The sequence below is a fragment of the Balaenoptera borealis genome (assembly GCF_965194805.1).
Source record: "Balaenoptera borealis genome assembly, chromosome: 3".
NCBI lineage: Eukaryota > Metazoa > Chordata > Mammalia > Artiodactyla > Balaenopteridae > Balaenoptera > Balaenoptera borealis.
Window position 1 is genome coordinate 114,321,036 of NC_138866.1, and position 19,770 is coordinate 114,340,805.

The 19,770-nt window shown below is 41.2% G+C and overlaps 1 protein-coding gene across 5 annotated transcripts in view; it reads left to right on the plus strand.

Annotated features, from left to right (window-relative positions):
* The window catches only part of DIS3L (DIS3 like exosome 3'-5' exoribonuclease), a 35,147-nt gene extending 16,394 nt beyond the window's left edge, over nt 1-18,753 (plus strand). For 3 of the 5 annotated variants that reach the window (XM_082383278.1, XM_082383281.1, XM_082383280.1), the window contains exons 5-17: nt 509-685; nt 2,085-2,163; nt 3,164-3,325; nt 4,160-4,329; nt 5,432-5,593; nt 8,723-8,970; nt 9,539-9,631; nt 12,281-12,814; nt 15,641-15,795; nt 15,894-16,072; nt 17,298-17,443; nt 17,860-18,034; nt 18,152-18,753. In XM_082383278.1, coding sequence (XP_082239404.1) covers nt 509-685; nt 2,085-2,163; nt 3,164-3,325; nt 4,160-4,329; nt 5,432-5,593; nt 8,723-8,970; nt 9,539-9,631; nt 12,281-12,814; nt 15,641-15,795; nt 15,894-16,072; nt 17,298-17,443; nt 17,860-18,034; nt 18,152-18,460 — 2,589 coding nt within the window. In that variant the 3' untranslated portion in view covers nt 18,461-18,753. Of the gene's footprint in view, nt 1-508; nt 686-2,084; nt 2,164-3,163; nt 3,326-4,159; nt 4,330-5,431; nt 5,594-8,722; nt 8,971-9,538; nt 9,632-12,280; nt 12,815-15,640; nt 15,796-15,893; nt 16,073-17,297; nt 17,444-17,859; nt 18,035-18,151 lie in introns of those variants that run through there. The other 2 variants (XM_082383279.1, XM_082383282.1) reach the window with 2 other exon arrangements.
* The last annotated feature ends 1,017 nt before the right edge of the window (nt 18,754-19,770 follow it).

The window sequence follows — 19,770 nt, forward strand, 5'->3', positions numbered from 1 at the left end:
GATTGCCAGGGGCTTGGGGGACGGGAGACACTTCCTTATTACACTTTACTCCTTGCCACTTTTTGCCTGCTTATTTAGGTTTCTTATAAATTTCAAATATGTCAGGGTGAAAAAAAAAGAGACAGTGCACACGTAGGAGCTTTTCCTCTCCATTCACTGTGGGCCGTTATCTGCAGCAGTGAGATACGTGTAAAGACAGGCATCCCGGCCGTGTGCACGTACATGCGTGTGTGTGGAGAGAGAGGGAGATTTGAAAGTGCAGAGTAATCAGGGAGGTGGTAGCGTTCCACAGTAGGAACGGCCTCCCTGGGTTCCTTTGGCAAGGCTGCAGGGATCAGTGGGATGGTAGAAATGAACTGGTGGCATGAGGCTCGGGAGGGTAATGCTCATGTAACACTTCTTCAAAACTGCATGCCAGCAGTTCCTGTTCGGGATTTTTTGTAATGCTGCTATAACAAAGAATCGTTATCTTCTGACCATGTTTCTCTTGTGCCTTTATTAAATGCAGAGTTACCTGGACAATTTTTGGCCTGATTTAAAGGCCGCCCACGAGCTGTGTGAGTCTATCCTTCAGTCTCGACGAGAAAGAGAGAATGAGAGTCAAGAGAGCCACGGGAAGGAGTACCCAGAACATCTACCCCTGGAAGTGTTAGAAGCCGGCATTAAGTCTGGGCGCTACATCCAGGTGAGGGTGGTAATGGAGAATCGGCGCCAGGATCAGCCAGTGTGTTTCCTTCTCTTTACTTGCCTCCTGTCACAGGCCTCTGATTTCAAAGGCTGTCCATGAGACGGGCCTGAGTAGGCCAGGGCTGTCGATGTTCAAGGTGATGTGGGAGTCTCCTCTGTAGACAGTGCCCTCCGGTTTGGAGCTACTCTCTACTGTTCTTTTTTTTTTTTTTTTTTTTTTTAATTAATTAATTAATTTTATTTTTGGCTGCGCTGGGTCTTTGTTGCTGTGTGTGGGCTTTCTCTAGTTGTGGCGAGTGGGGGCTACTCTTCATTGCCCTGCGCGGGCTTCTCATTGCGGTGGCTTCTCTTGTTGCAGAGCACGGGCTCTAGGCACACGGGCTTCAGTAGTTGTGGCACGTGGGCTCAGTAGTTGTGGCTCGTGGGCTCTAGAGCGTAAGCTCAGTAGCTGTGGCACACAGGCTTAGTTGCTCTGCGGCATGTGGAATCTTCCTGGACCAGGGCTCAAACCCGTGTCCCCTGCATTGGCAGGCAGATTCTTAACCACTGCGCCACCAGGGAAGTCCCTCCAGTGTTCTTAATTAGGTTACATACCGAACATTACGCAAGTAGGTTTTAAATGCCTCCTGTCACTGGGAAAGAATATATTTTTGAATCAAGGTCTGGAGGTTTGGCAAAATTTTAAAGTTGTTGAAATTTGGCTTCTTCATGCCTTTGCCATTTTCCTGCCTCTTTCAAGGTCCCCTTTGTGATCCCTCAAAACCCAGGACCCAGGTGCTGTCAGGGTCTTGAGAAGCAATCAAATAAAATTGCTATTCAGATTTCAACAGCTTTATATGCACTCGTGTGTGTGTGTGTGTTTGTATGTCTCTGTGTGCACATACAGTTTTATCACATGCATAGATTTGTGTATTCACCACCACAGTCAAGATACAGAACTGTTCTACCACGAATTTTACATTTTCTAACCAGCAACTCAGACGATTTTTATGCAGTCTGAAGGTTGAGCCTACCACCGTAAACTCCTCCCCTAAAATGTGGGTGTTTTAATGAGTATATCTATGGAGAGGCTAATGCTTCCAATTGGTAATGAAGTTTACAGCATTCCTGGGAGGATATTTTGAGGAAGAAGATTTTTTAAAGACCGCTCATCACTTAGGTAAGATAAATCCTGGCACTTGCAACACTTGGTATAGCTAAGAGTATGTCAAAATGATGGTACGTTCTCTGGAGAAAATAAACTTTGGTGATGAATTGTTATTATTCCTAAAGAAAGGGATCACAAACCTTATAAGTATATAATGGGGATATTTTCATAAAAATTTTTAACTGTACCTTTTGGAGGGTAAAGCAAGCAGAAAAGAACTTTTTCACATTGATTTTTATTTTGATTTTAGGGAACTCTGAGCGTCAACAAACACAGAGCACAAATAGAAGCTTTTGTTCGACTTCAAGGAGCCAGCAGTAAAGATTCAGGTTCAGTGTAAACCTTACATAAATTTCCATACCACTTTTTTATTCTGATATTACACATTGAAGAAAGCAAAGTTGAAATTGTCACATCATATGTGCCATGTCAAATATCCCTACCTACACTGGCTGTGTGGGATCGTGGGTTGGTTTTTTTTCCTCCCTAGCTTTTTGTCTATAATTTCTGATTTTATGGTAATAACTAAAAAATGGTAATAGCTAATATTTTATTGAGTGCTTATTATACATCAGATACTGTTGTAAGCACTTAAAGTAGGTATTATTATTGTTTACCCCCTTTTACACGTGAAGAAACTAGAATACAGAGAGGCAAAGTGACTTTACCAGGATCACTCACCTGGTACGCGGTGGAGCTGAACCTGAGGCCGAGGCAGGCAGGCTGTGATTTTAAGATTTTGCCCTGTACTGCCTCACCGAGCTGTATTGCCTCATTGGAATTGTTTAAAAAGTAACGTCAATGAAAAAAAATGTGTAAATAAGTTTTATCATAATAGAGTGTATTGTTAGTTCTGCAATGACAGGGTGAAAGTAACCCTGATAGATAGTCAAGGGCACCTGGCGAGGTTGAGGAGAATGAGAAGCAGTGGCTTACTCCGGGCTTCTGCTCCTCGGACTTCTCCCTGTCAGTTCTGCAGTGTCCATAGTTCAGCAGCCTGCTGACCGCTCCCTGGCCGCATGGCCCCTGAAGTTACGGGAGAGAGTCCCAGTGTGGGCTTACATTGTCTCATGCAGGGAACCTACCTCAAAAGATGGTTGAGAGTGGCCTTATGAAAGCACATTATACAGCATGGCTTAGCAGCAGTGTTTCTTCCTTCCTGACCTGTGGAACAAAAGTTTGACTTTGGTTTAACTTCACCTTTGAAAGGAGGGAGCTTTTATTTGCAGGAATGCTGATTAGATCTCGAATGTATTATGTTTGAAATGCCTCACTGGTGTGGCCTCCCCCTTGATGTTATGGGGTTTCTCTGTGCTGCCCCCAAAACAGGTCTAGTCAGTGACATCCTAATCCACGGGATGAAGGCTCGAAACCGCTCGATTCACAGAGACGTGGTAGTTGTCGAACTGCTCCCTAAAAATGAATGGAAAGGAAGAACCACCGCCCTGGGTGAGAATGACGGCGAGTTCCCGAGTGAGCCCATGCCCACAGGTGAGCCAGCTGTAAAGTTGCCTGGTCGTCCATCTGGAATGTTTATTTTTCCTCTCATTAGTCCAGAAATACTGCAATTATTAATATATGATATCATCTCTTTTCCTACATTATCAGTTTCCCCTCTCTGCAGGTTTATTTTATTCTCATCAGCATCCAAATATGCTATATAGTATGTCTCATCTTAAAATAAAAACCCTCTTAGGGGGGCTTCCCTGGTGGCGCAGTGGTTAAGAATCCGCCTGCCAGTGCAGGGGACGCGGGTTCGAGTCCTGGTCCGGGAAGATATCACATGCCACGGAGCATCTAAGCCCGTGCGCCACAACTACTGAGCCTGCACTCTAGAGCCCGCGAGCCACAACTGCTGAGCCCGAGTGCCACAACTACTGAAGCCCACGCGCCTAGAACCCACGCTCTGCAACAGGAGAAGCCACCGCAGTGAGAAGCCCACGCACCACAATGAAGAGTCACCCCTGCTGGCTGCAACTAGAGAAAGCCCGCGTGCAGCAATGAAGACCCAACACAGCCAAAAATAAATAAATAAAATAAATAAATTTATTTTAAAAATAAATAAATAAATGTCACACCAGGCCCCACAAAAGAAAGGGCACACTGACAATGTTAATTTAAAAAATTATCTATCTTAAAAAAATGATCCATTTAATAATAAAATAGAAGGAAGGCAAATGTTTAAGCATATCTCAACTTGTGTGCATGTGCTTGAAAAAATGGGGTATTGCATTTCCTGTTTTCTTCCTCACTGCTGAACTGTTCAGAGTCCAGATAGGTGACATCTTACCGGTTAAGGCTTTATTTTGTTTTGTTTTCCCAAAGGCAGAGTGGTGGGCATCCTTCAGAAGAACTGGCGGGATTATGTGGTGACATTTCCATCCAAAGAAGAGGTCCAATCGCAGGGCAAAAATGCTCGGAAAATCCTAGTTATACCTTGGGATTACAGAATTCCCAAAATCCGAATTAGCACTCAGCAAGCAGAAGCCCTCCAGGTACCTTTACTCTTTGCCTCTTGTCTTTGCCAGCTTTTGAGCGGTATCAGGAACTGTTAACTCCTTTGCATAGGAAGGGATAAATTATTGATGGCATCTGGCATTCTGAGATCCTGTTTCCAAAAAATTCTAAATATATAGAACCATCTGTTAAGTAGTCCTTGGTTAATAAATGAAGGCCAGAGAGAAACCGTCCTAGAAAGAGCTGTGTAGGACGCTAGAGAGAACATCCATTATCCAGCTGTCCAATACAGAAACTTTTCAATAGATACACTTTGCCAACACTAACAAGCTTTCTTTCAGCAAGCGATATAGAAATACGATGGCTCTGCCCTGTAGGGATGATATCGTGGTACTTCACAGAATCGATTATCCTTAAAGGAATAGAGCCCTGGAGAGAAGACATAAACAAGAAAGTTAGAAATTAACCTTTACTGTGGCGAAGGGTGTAGGCATCGCCCAATTTGATTTGCCCGATGTTTTGCAGTTTGTAAATGAGACACTGAAGCAAGATGTCGCCAGCCCGTAACCGTTGTGTACCTTTCCATCCCAAAGCCTCACGCAGGCTCTCTGAGGCCAGTTGTAACCATTGCTTTCCATGTCTATGGTTTGCTGGAATCCGGGGGCAGTGGGGTTCAGTTCATACGGATAACCTTCTTCTCCACCAAAAGATGTCTTAAGAAATTAGAAAGTAACTTTAAAGAAATTAGAAGGTAACTCCCACACACAAAAACATTGAGATTTTTTGTTTTGAAATTTAATTTGGACTATGCATAATTGGGTTTTTCCCTTGTGTCACAAATGTTAACTCGAATGTGTCACAGTTGGCTTTCTGTCTCAGGCTACACTCTCCAGCCCACTTATTTGGTGCGGAGCGGTAATGCCTTCCTTCAAAGCATTGCACTAAGCATTTACCTACCATCTGGCAATTTAGTAAAACAGGAAGAACCCAATAAAAGAACAGAAAAGAAAGAAAAACTGCTATTTGCAAATTGGCCACTCTCTTTGGAGCTTGATGCTGTTTATCACTCATTTGTTTGGTGCTGCTAATTGACCCATTTGACTCCTGGTGCTGGGCTCATGTTTCCCCCTCTTTGTTCAGGACTTCAGGGTGGTTGTGCGCATTGATTCCTGGGAGTCGACATCCATGTATCCAAGTGGACATTTTGTGCGTGTTTTAGGAAGAATCGGAGATCTGGAAGGGGAAATTGCAACCATCCTGGTGGAGAACAGCATTTCAGTCGTCCCCTTCTCAGAAGCTCAGGTCAGACTTCCCCCAGTCCTTTGTTCTGATAAAAGACATTTTCTACTTTTTTGGGTTTTTTTTTGCTTTTGTTGTTGTCGCTTTTGTCATTAAGAAAGAAAAATCTTTGTACTGTGTAACAACCCACTGTCTAAAACCACAGATAATGGAAAAATCTCACTCTTCTTTATTCTGTGTTTGAACCAGATGGAAGTCTGCTTCAAGTGCAGAGTTAGTTTCCTGCAGCCTCACAGCTCTCAAATTTTTACGTTTTCCTACTGTGCTTACAAATGGTATGTCAGTGTCTTACAGTCAGTATACATCCATCCCCCGTAACTACACGGGTACCTGGTTACAGACCCAACTGGGCTCTGGTCCCTGTCATAATCATTCAGCCAGAGGCCTGCAGAAAGCTGCAGGGAGCAGCTTCTTGGGTTCCATACATCTCTGACCCATGGGTCAAAAAATCATGCTCATTATGAAACCGTTTTTGTAACGTTGACAGAAAACAAAAATTCCGTGAACATAAAACATCAGCTATTTTCATCACTTTATGATCTTTTAAAATCCTCGTAAATCTTGTTTATTATTCTTGCATAGCTATACTCATAGTGTGCACAGGCTATTTTCTGCTTCTTTCACTTAAAATTATTTCTATGTATTGACACAGCCTACTTATTTTTAATAGTGATGGCAATTACTCTATAGTGATGTACTCTAGTTTGCTTAAGCATTCCTCAATTGCTGAGCGTTTGGGCTCTTTAATTTTTCACTATTATAAAAGGTGCCACTTCAAACATTTCATAAATATTACTTTCTTTTCTTCTTTTGGAATGTAATCTTTAAAGTGAGATTACCAAGTCAAAGGGCATAAAAAATTTAAATAGCTTTTGCTATGAATTGGCAGATTGTTCTTCAGAAAAATTGGGCCAGTTTGCATTGCCATCAAGAGCATATGGGTAGCAAGGACTTCCCTGGTGGCGCAGTGGTTAAGAATACGCCTTCCAATGCAGGGGACAAGTGTTCGAACCCTGGTCCGGGAAGATCCCACATGCCACGGAGCAACTAATCCCGTGAGCCACAACTACTGAGCCGGCGCTCTAGAGCCCGCGAGCCACAACTACTGAGCCAGTGTGCCACAACTACTGAAGCCCACGAGCCTGGAGCCCGTGCTCCACAGCAAGAGAAGCCACTGCAATGAGAAACATGCATACTGCAACGAAGAGTAGCCTCCGCTCACCGCAACTAGAGAAAGCCCACGCGCAGCAATGAAGACCCAACGCAGCCAAAAATAAATAAATAAATAAATAAAATAAATTTATATTAAAAAAAAAGAGCATATGGGTAGCAAATAAAGCAATTGACAAAGGATTAATCTCCAAAATATACAAGCAGCTCATGCAGCTCAATATCAAAAAAACAAACAACCCAATCCAAAACTGGGCAGAAGACCTAAATAGACAATTCTCCAAAGAAGATATACAGATTGCCAACAAACACATGAAAGTATGCTCAACATCACTAATCATTAGAGAAATGCAAATCAAAACTACAATGAGGTATCACCTCACACCAGTCAGAATGGCCATCATCAAAAAATCTATAAACAATAAATGCTGGAGAGGGTGTGGAGAAAAGGGAACCCTCTTGCACTGTTGGTGGGAATGTAAATTGATACAGGCACTATGGAGAACAGTATGGAGGTTCCTCAAAAAACTAAAAATAGAACTACCATACGACCCAGCAATCCCACTACTGGGCATATACCCTGAGAAAACCATAATTCAAAAAGAGTCATGTACCACAATGTTCATTGCAGCTCTATTTACAATAGCCAGGACATGGAAGCAACCTAAGTGTCCATCAACAGATGAATGGATAAAGAAGATGTGGCACACATCTACAATGGAATATTACTCAGCCATAAAAAGAAACGAAATTGAGTTATTTTTTGTGAGGCGTATGGACTTAGAGTCTGTCATACAGAGTGAAGTAAGTCAGAAAGAGAAAAACAAATACCATATGCTAACACATATATATGGAATCTAAAAAAAAAAAAAAGTTTCTGAAGAACCTAGGGGCAGGACAGGAATAAAAACACAGACATAGAAAATGGGCTTGAGGACACGGGGAGGGGGGAAGGGTAAGCTGGGACGAAGTGAGAGAGTAGCGTTGACATATATACACTACCAAATGTAAAATAGATAGCTAGTGGGAAGCAGCCGCATTAACACAGGGAGATCAGCTCGGTGATTTGTGTCCACCTAGAGGGCTGGGATAGGGAGGGTAGGAGGGAGACGCAAGAGGGAGGAGATACAGGGATGTATGTATATGTATAGCTGATTCACTTTGTTATAAAGCAGAAACTAACACACCATTGTAAAGCAATTATACTCCAATAAAGATGTTAAAAAAAAAAGAGCATATGGGTATTCTTATTTTCATTATAATTTTTGACAGAATGGTGGCTACAATAGTAAAATACTTTAGAATATTTTACATTATTAAATTTTTATGTTTACCATTAGTATCTGGAAATTATTTGTTGACTTGTTTTGACAGCTTAGTGAAAATGTTAAAACAAAATAAAGCGTGGATTAGACTTCACAGGACTAGAATTCTTCCCTTTTAGCCTACTTAACTGCAAATTGATGGCTTGAACAGGTAATAATGCAGAGAAAATGCTCGAGATTGATCCTGCTTCAAAAAGGAATATGCTTTTAATATTTGGGACATGTTGGTTTTTATCCAGGCTTGAGTTGAGTTAAAAGCTCAAATGGATCATTTGAAAATGGGGTGGATATTGTACTCTTTATAAGCCACCCATTCATTCTTTCTCCACCCTCCACAACTAAAGAGTCTGTAAGCACCCTGGGACATTTCCTGTCCGACTCTAGCGCCTTCAGGGGTATGGGGATTGTGTCTTTCCTATTGACTCCCATCTTCCCAGAGCCTAGCACAGCTCCTGACACATATTAGGCACCTAATAAATAATTATTGCTCAAAAAAAAGCAAACATAGGTTAATTGCAGAAGGTAATGGGTAATTAATGGGGTTTCCATGAGGTCACATTGAGAATGTTAGAGAGTGGATTTTTATAGGAAATTTCTGGTGCATGAATTGCTGAATTTGGGGACTCTCCTTGTACAGATGTGTGAGATGCCAGTAAACACAACCGAAAATCCCTGGAAGGTGAGTTCCGAAGAGGAACGAGAACGTAAAGACCTTAGGAAAACCCATCTGGTATTCAGCATTGACCCCAGAGGTTGTGAAGATGTGGACGACGCCTTCTCGGTCAGAGCCTTGGATAACGGCAACCTAGAGCTCGGGGTGCACATCGCAGACGTGACGCACTTTGTGGCATCGCATTCTTATATTGATATTGAAGCTAGAACAAGGTAACGCTGTTTGAAATCAGCACTGCAATTATGTGTGACTGTAATGTATTTTGTAACTGCTAGTTTCAGATTTTTAAAACAAAGATTTCACAGTTGGGAACAATTCTGAAGATCTCTTCCAGGAAAAAAAAAAAAATTGAGGTCCGCTTCCCCTTTTCCTTTAGAAAAGTAGTACCTTGATCAATTTACCTTTCCTTTTTTAACAGAATCTTTTCATGTGTTGTTTCCTTCTAAATTGAAATGGGTTAAATTTTTCATGTAGTAATATCCTATTTTATATAAATACTTGATCATTACACTCTAATTTTTCTTGTACAACTAAGATTCGTACCACTTTTTCTTTCTCTTTTATATCAGTGGAAGAATATTCAGCCCAAAACGGTATCACTTAGAAAAGTGGGAACATGGGAATGGCTGTATTACCCAGTCTGCTGCACTTGATGAAAAAGCAACAGCCTTGGGGAGTTTATGCTGAGCTTTCGGCCATTTTCCCCACTGCAGCCCGTACCGTCAGCAGTCCTGCTTCTTGCTGCTGAAGGTCATGTGCCTACATATGTGTCATTCACAGGGCCACCACTTATTACTTAGCGGACCGTCGCTATGACATGCTGCCCTCCATCCTCAGCGCTGATGTGTGCTCCCTCCTGGGAGGCGTTGATAGGTGAGTTTGTTCGTTACTTTTATCATCAGAGCTTGTCTTGCCCCTTCTGTGGTGACTAGTGGCTCTCGCTTGTGGCCTCTTCCTCGTCTTCTTTCTGATATACTCTCCTGCCCGCCTCCCCACCCCTGCTTTCCCCCTACATCCTCTGCACCCTGCTGCACCACTTATTTGGGGGCAGCTTTGTTTCTCTCACCTTCCCTTCCCTTCCGCTCCTCTTTCTCTTTTCTTTCTGTCTAGCTGTGAGGCTGCTTCTCCCTCTTGTTGGCTTTTTAAAGTCAAAGTCTAGGAACAAATGTATATACCTTTGCACATATGTGTTCCCTGGTTGAGGCTGTTCTGCATGAGGATCATGATCTTAGGGAGTTTTTTGTTTATTTGTTGTAAAGTTTATGTCTGTCTTTGAATAGATAATAAAACCATGTAGCCCAAAATTCATACGTTAGAAAAGATGTTTAGTGAAAGGCTCCCACCTGCCACTTTCCCTCAGTTACCAATTTCTTCTGTATTTTTCTAGACATAATACTGTAACAAAAAAACCCCTCAGTTTTCCACCTTCCTATGTAGGGAAAACTCCAGCTCTTCCCTGCTATGTCTTTCTTTCCTGTGAGTCTCCTTTGCCTTTACAGGGAACACGTCACATCTGACACTTCTGGTCACCAAATGTGTGGAGGTGTTTCTCTACACCAAGCAGTTCTCTGCAACACCAGCTGGGTGTCTTACAATTTAATTCAGTTCTGATACTGTCTACCCAGAGATGGCATCAGGTTCCACAGGGTAAAGGACTCAGTCCCACAGGACTGTCCCCACTCCTCAACTTCAGACACCATCACAAGCCCAGATTGTCAGCATGCTTCTGAATGACCAGCTGTAGATTAGAGGTTCCCACGACTCCCTCTTTAGACTTCAGATGCCAGTTGCAAGTCCACATTCTTACCTGTACTTCTGACCAACTGGCTATAAATCAGAGGTTCCCAGACCCCCTCCTCAAGTTCAATTAATTTGCTAGGGCAGCTCTCAGAACTCAGGAAAACAGTTTACCTACATTTACTGGTTTATTATAAAAGTATATGATAAAGGATACAGATGAACGTCCAGATGGAAGAGATGTGTAGAGCAAGGTATGTGGGAAGGACACAGAGCTTCCAGGCCCAAGGGTGCCACTCTCCCCAGCACCTCCATGTGTTCACCAATCCAGAAGCTCGCCGAACCTCACGCTTTGGGGATTTTATGGAGGCTTCATCACGTTGGCACGATCGATCAGTAACTCCATTTTCAGCCCTTCTCCCTTCTCAGGAGAATGAGGGGCAGGGCTGAAAGCTTCTAATCATGGCTTGGTCTTTCCAGTGACCAGCCCTCATCCAGGAGCCCACCCAGAGTCTCCTCGTTAGAACAAAAGACACTCCTATCTCCCAGGAAATTACAAGGGTTTCAGAAGCCCTGTATCAAGAGCTAGGGACAAAGACCAATATATATGTTCTGTTATTTCAAAAATAAACACACACACACGCATGTGTACCTATGGACATGTGGTCTTTCTTTGTTATACAAATGGTGACCATATGTATGTATGTATGTGTGTGTGTATATATATATATATATACTGTTCAGACCTTGCTTTTTTTTTAAATTAACAATGTATCTTGGAGATCATTAATATGGAAATCATTCCATATTAATAACAGTTATCTATCTGTGGAAATTTAGATTGTTTCCAAACTTTTGCTATTATAAACAAAACTGTACTGAATTACTTGGAATATATCTCATTTCACATTTTTAAAAGTACAGTATCTCTGGAAGATAAAGTCCTAGAAGTGGAATTTCTGTGTCAACGGGTATATACATTTGTGTTTAAATAGATAATAACCAAATCGCCTTCCACAGAGGTTGTACCAGTTATATTCTCTCCGTCAATGTATGAGAATGCTAGTTTCCCCACAGCCTTACCAGCACAATATGTTGTGTTTTTTTTTTTTGTCTTTGCCAATTTGAAAAATAAAAATGGTATCTTAGAGTGGTTTTGATTTGCATTTTTCTACTGTGAGTAAAGTCAAACATTTTTTTGTATGCCTAACAGTCATTTGTATATCCTTTTCTGTGAACTATTTCATGTTTCTTGCCCCTTTTTCTTTTGCTTTCTTGATCTATTAGTAATTGATATATAAGAGCTCTTTATACATTAAGAAATTAGCCCAGTGTTTTTTATATGAGTTGTAAATGTTAGAGTGATTTGGTGGTAAAGTGATTCTTTACTAAGTGAACTTTTTGCTAATGAACCTACCATCAAGGCTGATATCCTAGTTCAGTGTCATTCTGTAGCATTCGAAAGGCTTTGCTCTTCTTTGCTAGCGAGCCCAGTAGACTTAACTCTATCAGTGCTATGCTGTTCTAAGGAAAATGGAGAACCGTAAAGTCAGGTTTGTAACATTCCATGTAAACTTATTTCAGTTTTGCTCAGAGCTCCCCAGAACCTAATCTAACCTTGTTTTAATGTTAAATATCTTTTGATTTAGCAGTGGAGTGTTGGATTGAAACATCGGACCAGAACCCTGTAGCAATGTCATTTTTTAAATTACATTTAGGGTCTAGTTCTGTTTATTTCAAAAATGGAAGAATTAAATAATGATGTGAGTGTGACTGGTTTTGTAGGTATGCTGTAAGCATCATGTGGGAATTGGATAAAACCTCCTATGAAATTAAGGAAGTATGGTACGGCAGAACCATTATTCGATCAGCATACAAACTATTTTATGAAGCAGCCCAAGAATTACTGGACGGAAACGTCGACATTGTTGATGATATTCCAGAATTCGGGGACCTGGATGAGAAGAGCCGACAAGCCAAGCTAGAGGAGTTACTGTGGGCAATCAGAAAGCTGACGGACATAGCCCGCCACGTCCGAGCCAAACGATACCAATGCGGAGCCCTGGAGCTGGAAGGGGTAGAGGTTCGCATCCAGCTCGACGAGAAGAAGAACATTCACGACCTCATCCCCAAGCAGCCCCTGGAAGTCCATGAGACGGTGGCTGAATGCATGATCCTGGCCAACCACTGGGTAGCCAAGAAGATCTGGGAGAGCTTCCCTCACCAGGCCTTGCTGCGCCGGCACCCTCCTCCACACCAGGAGTTTTTTTCTGAACTCCGAGAGTGTGCTAAAGCAAAGGGCTTCTTCATAGATACACGGTAATTCCTCTTTTGAGGGGGTAGGGAACTGGAAGGGGATGCTGTACACTTATTGATCTTACAGTAGTTCTTAAAATGTGACAGCCAGATCTTTGACCAAAAATAGAAAACTTCTTGTCTTTCTTCATTTACTATAATGTAGGTATAGAGGCTTCAATTTTTTTTTTTTTCTTTTTTTTTTTTTTGACACACTGCGTGGCTTGTGGGATCTTTGTTCCCCAACCAGGGATAGAACCCATGCCCCCCTGCAGCGGAAGCTCGGAGTCCTAACCACTGGACTGCCAGGGAATTCCCTAGAGGCTTCAAATTAAAACAAGTTTATTTAGGCGTAATTTTGACCCACTACAGTTTGTAATATAAAAATAAGGAACCTGTTATCCTTAATTTAATTTCATCTGCCCCTTAGGCAAATGCGAAGACTTAATCCTCTATTTCAATACTTTAAAAATGCAGCCTATCTCTGTGGCAATATCATAAGACACCACACTGATGGTAAATTTATACCATTCCTCCGTAGAATGAGACATTTTTACTCCCCACCTCCAGGATAAAATATTTTCCCTGTTAAAAATGATGTATAGGGCTTCCCTGGTGGCGCAGTGGTTGAGAATCTGCCTGCCAATGCAGGGGACACGGGTTCGAGCCCTGGTCTGGGAAGATCCCACATGCCGCGGAGCAACTAGGCCCATGAGCCACAGTTACTGAGCCTGCGCGTCTGGAGCCTGTGCTCCGCAACAAGAGAGGCCACGATAGTGAGAGGCCCGCGCACCGCGATGAAGAGTGGCCCCCACTTGCTGCAATTAGAGAAAGCCCTCGCGCAGAAACGAAGACCCAACACAGCCATAAATAAATAAATTAATTAATTAAAAAAAAAAAGATGTATAAAGGGGATTCTTTTTTTCAATATTTTGTTGTCAGTAACAGGTGCTAATTAATATATCTTTTATTCATTTATGAAAATGGATTTTTTTTGCCTCTCTCTTTAGGTGATAGTATCTCTTAACTGGTTTAGTCCATGGTTGAGCTCTGGGTGCATGCCAGACGCACATGCTAAGGGCTTTCAGGTGTTAGCTTGGATCATTCATTCATATTTTACAGATAGGGAAATTAAGTCTGGAGAGGTTAATTTGCCGATAATTTAGCAGCTGGTTAGGGCAGAGCCGGGATTGGAATCCATGTCTGTCAGACGTGAAAGCTCACATTAGTGCCCACTCTGTCACATTGCTTCTCCTTTCATCATCTGCCGTTCTCCTTCCCCGTTTCTCTTGGCAGGCTACGGTACAGAACTGAATTATATAGTATATTATTAAATTGTTACTATAACTCTATATTTCCTGGGTTTTAAAAAACTACTTAAAAGTAAGTAAATAGGGCTTCCCTGGTGGCGCAGTGGTTGAGAGTCTGCCTGCCAATGCAGGGGACGCGGGTTCGAGCCCTGGTCTGGGAAGATCCCACATGCCGCGGAGCAACTAGGCCCGTGAGCCACAACTACTGAGCCTGCACGTCTGGAGCCTGTGCTCGGCAATGAGAGGCCGCGATAGTGAGAGGCCCGCGCACCGCGATGAAGAGTGGCCCCCGCTTGCCACAACTAGAGAAAGCCCTCGCACAGAAACGAAGACCCAACACAGCCATACATACATACATAAATTAAAAGAATGTAAGCAGACGAGAATAGCATTAAAAATATATAAATAAATAAAAGTAAGTAAATAGAATGCTTCCTCTCGCCCTCTTTAAAAAAAGAAAAAGGTTTTCTTTTTCTGGGTTTCTTTTACTTGTGTACCTCAGGTTTAGTTCTGTTTTGTTTTTTAACTCTCTCTGGCTCAATAATTTTTTTTTTTTTTTGGCTGCGCTGCCCAGCACGCAGGATCTTCGTTCCCCGACCAGGGATCAAAGCATGGAGTCTTAACCACTGGACCACCAGGGGAGTCCCTGGCTCAATAATTCTTGATTTAAAAAAAGAAAAAATCCATTCTTTGACCTGTACAGGATGTTTAAGGTTAAGGGTGTTAGGAATTTAATTCAGCAAGTACCTGGCCACCCACTGTGCGCTGAGCATTAACTTCATCTCATAAGTTCAGCACATTACTCTTCAGTACTTAAGAAATGTATCTGAGGGAATTCCCTGGTGGTCTAGTGGTTACGACTTGGCGCTTTCACTGCCATGGCCGAGGTTCGATCCCTGGTCAGGGAACTAAGATCCTGCAAGCCACGCAGTGTGGCAAAGAAAAAAGAAAAGAAAAGAAATGTATTTGAATTCTGACACGCTTTCTTTGTTTCAAACCTCAAAAGCAAACTAGATTTCTTTTTATTTTTTTATTTTTTAATTTTTATTTTTTGGCTGCGTTGGGTCTTCGTTGCTGCACGGGCTTTTCTCTGGTTGTGGAGAGCGGGGGCTTCTCTTCGTTGCAGTGCGCAGGCTTCTCATTGCGGTGGCTTCTCTTGTGGAGCACTGGCTCTAGGCGTGCAGGCTTCAGTAGTTGTGGCACATGGGCTCAGTAGTTGTGGCTCGTGGACTCTAGAGCGCAGGCTCAGTAGTTGTGGCGCACGGGCTTAGTTGCTCCGCGGCATGTGGGATCCTCCCCGACCAGGGCTCGAACCCGTGTCTCCTGCATTAGCAGGCAGATTCTTAACCACTGCACCACCAGGGAAGCCCCGCAAACTAGATTTCTATAGTTGAAAAAAGTTGCTTCTGAAATGTGTCCAAAATAAATTTAACTACTGGCAGATGAACGTATTCAGAGGGTGAGTGAAGGGTTCCTCTCAGAGGGTTGACTTGTAAATCATTGCTGGGGACTAAATAAAATTTTTACATTTTTTTGTCAGGTCCAATAAAGCACTGGCTGATTCTCTGGATAATGCAAATGACCCCAACGATCCCATTGTCAACTGGTTGCTTCGATCAATGGCTACACAAGCCATGTCTAACGCACTGTATTTTTCCACTGGATCATGTGCCGAGGAAGAGTTCCATCACTATGGTGAATGATAAAATTTTACTGTGTGCCCATAACCTTGAGCAAATTGTTTAGAAAGTATGTTTTTTTGTTTATTTTGATTTTTTGGTTTATTTTTGAAGGTCTAGCATTAGATAAATATACTCACTTTACCTCTCCAATAAGAAGATACTCAGATATTATAGTACACCGACTGTTAATGGCAGCCATTTCAAAAGATAAGAAAATGGAAATTAAGGAAGATTTGTTCAGCAACAAAGATCTTGAGGAATTATGCAGACATATCAACAACAGAAACCGAGTAAGAGGGAATTTTTAATTCTCTTACCCATCATCTCTTTTGCTAACAGAATATCAGCTTTATTGTATAGTGGAATGAAGTACCATATATTCTAGCAAAGTAAACTCTAGAATTTTTTCAACCATGAAAAATCATAAAGTTTGTTGAGTAGCTCTCAATACATTTACAAATGTTCTGAAGTGACTTAATGTGGATTTATGAGATTTACCACGGGTTAGATGTTTTTCCCAAAATGTAGAAATGTGAAAGATTATCATCGTACTACCCAAAGATAATAACAATTCTAGACAATGCTTTTTATTTATAAAATTATCCAATCATACCTGCTGTTTGAAATCTGCCTTTTTTCACTTAACATGTTATTGATAGCACACCATGTCAATATAGTTACATCATTGTTTTAGAAACTGCTTTGCATTCTATTTTATATTGTTGCTAGTGGCCATAATGTTGTACAGCTTAGAACTAGACCATTTGGTGATACATAAGATTGGAAGCTACCTAAATGTTTAATATTATTTTCTGTATCCAGAGTTCTAGTTTGATACTGTGCAACATTATAGCCACTAGTCATGCTGGTTTAAATTAAAAATTCAGTTCCTCAGTCACACTAGCCACATTTCACGTGCCCAACAGACACGTGTGGCTTGTGGCTACCTATGGAACACAGATACAGAACGCTTCCATCATTGCAGAAAGTTGTTAGGCAGCACTGTTCCAGGCAATCTAGTTTACAACCATCCTTGTGTATACACTTTTACAGACTTCTCACGTTTTACCTGGATAAATCCCTGGTAATAATGAATTGCTGAGTCGAAAGGGCTGCACAAATAAAACTTTCATACCTATTACTAAATTGCCCTTCAGAATAGTAGTTCTAATTTGCACTTCTACCAGCAGGATTTTGGTAGGACAGACTTGAAAATAAAGGTAAGACATAGACCTGGATACTTTTCCTCTTCCTGAATGAACTAGAGACAGTTTTTAAATAACAAACAAGTTGTTTTCTTAAAAGAATTAAGTTTCTAAGACATTTTTGAGGGAATGATAAAGGGTCCCACAAAATTGACTTAATTCATAATAGAGAAGAATGTTTGTATTAATAGTTTTCTAGAACCTAGCCTTTTTTAAAAGACATTGTTTCTGTGGGAATATGAATCACGTTTCTTCTGGGGATGTCAGGAAAGTCCATCATCACGCTTTGGGGTTGTGCTTCTTCTTACAGGCAGCACAGCATTCTCAGAAGCAGTCTACAGAGCTCTTCCAGTGCATGTATTTTAAAGACAAAGACCCAGAAACTGAGAAGCGTTGCATATCTGATGGGGTTATTTATTCAATTAGGACAAACGGTGTGCTTGTGTTTATACCAAGGTATGTTATTTCTAACACAAGAGTTGTTAAGAAATCATGGTTAACCTTAAAGTATAGACATGGTATATAAACGGTACATTAGATATAATTTATTAAAGCATTTATTTTAGCAACTGTTTTGTAGTTACCATATGTACATAATGTAATAATATATAATTCATTATGTAAGTATAAATGGATATTAGAATCTAGTACATCTCTATCAGTCTTAGAGTTTTACTTTGTTATTTAGCAAAACATTTTGTTTCCATCTGCTCAATGAAATAGATATTTGGAGGTAAATCAGATGAAAAGTTCTTTTTTTTTTTTTTTGGAAAAGTTGTTTTTAATCTGTAAGAAAAACTAGCATTCTAGATAAGTATACAAAATCTGCATACTAAGAATATCTCTGGATTTTTATTCTGACAATGATTCAGGTTTGGGATTAAAGGTGCTGCTTATCTAAAAAATAAAGATGGTTTGGTGATCTCATGCAGCCCAGATGGCCATTCTGAATGGAAACCAGGATCCCTTCAACGATTTCAAAACAAAATCACCTCTACCACGACAGGAGGGGAATCTGTTACGTTCCATTTGTTTGACCACGTAACAGTAAGTCTGTATTTATATTACCACGTAACAGTAAGTCTGTATTTATGTTAAGAATTGCTTTCACTGCAAAGAACAAAGACTGTGATTTAGTAATATGCATTTTCTCCTCTATGACAGGTGAGAATATCTGTACAGGCCTCACGTTGCCATTCTGATACAATAAGGCTTGAAATAATAAGCAACAAACCATACATGATGCCAGATACAGAACTTTTTCAGCAGAGTTCCCTCTTGCTAAAGAGTGATTTAGTGAAAGAAGTAACTAGATCTGTGGAGGAAGCTCAGCTTGCTCAAGAAGTCAAAGTAAATGTCATCGAGAAAGATTATCAAAAATATTGCCAAACAAAGGGAAGAAGCCTGTACACACTTCTAGAGGAAATAAGAGACCTAGCTCTCCTGGATGTTTCCAACAGTTATGGAATATGAAACTCTTCTTACTTCATTAAAAGACCTTTGTCTTACATGAATGTTTTACCTTCTTTTAAACATTAAGATATAATTTTCTGCGTCACCCAATGTCACCCAATCCCTGAGTGGAATTGGGTAGATATTTCAGATATTTGTGAAATATTTTCTTATCATTAATTTAAGTTGCATTAAATAAAGTACAGTTAGGTCACTATGGAGAGTGGCTTTTCAGAGATAAGTAGATACTGAATCCTGGCTCTGCAAATCATGTTGCTGGTCTTGTTAATAAACCCAGAATTGACTTTTGGTTAGCTTGTCTCAAATCCATTCTTTTATAGTATTAATTTTTCCAGTAATTGCCACACTGGGCCATTTGGGTCATAGGCCCCTCTGACATCTGCCAGATTAACTTTTCAGTCACCTTCATATAATAAGCTCCGTCCTGTCCACATATCCACTTTAAAGCTCCCTATTTCGCATTTGACTCAGTCACCCCTGCTGTCCCCAGCACCAACTGGGGATAGGGCATAGGGAGCGGGGTGGGGTGCACTGGGTAAGGTCTGTTCTCTCAAACCTCCCTTCCTACCCTCTCCTCAGATGATGAGTTGCATTGGACTTGCCCTTGCTGGAGACTTGTTACTTAGCACCATCACTCTTGCCAGTCTTCCCCCCAAAAAGCAACCTTCCCATGTCCTAGTTTGTAAAAACTAGCTTTGCCTTTCCCTCTCCCCCATGGGAACCTCCTGCCAAGAACCAGACCAACCTTTAAACTTGATTCTCAACGTGGTACTTTCTATCTGCAATTACCCCTCCACCGAGTTGATAAACTCAGGCAGGAAAAACTCCAATTAAGTCCTCCCACCATGTGGCCCTAACACTTCAGCCTCATATTCACCATTCCCAAATCTCTCATTTCCTAGATTTTCATTTCTATATTATTGTACATGTTCTTCCCAATCCTTGGCATCTCCACCGAATCCTCCCTACGTGCTCTGTGTTCCCCATTATACTTTGCAAGTTTCTCTCCAACTAACTAGTCAGTATGGTACCAAGGAGCATGTGAACTTCCATAGCACCTATGCAGGCCAGGCAATATATCAGCTTTTCACGTGACCCTTTAAGTATTAAAGTGACTCCTCAAAAGACATGTAAACACATATAACAACTGTGAACATTTTACCAAAAATGTAAAGTGTAGAACTAAATAGCAATGAGAAAATTTTATAAAGCCTCTAGGGATAGTTTGTGAGCTTTTTATTTAAAAATAAAAGAACATTAGCATTTATTACATATTTACATCTTAAAACACCACCCAATTTAGTAAAAAC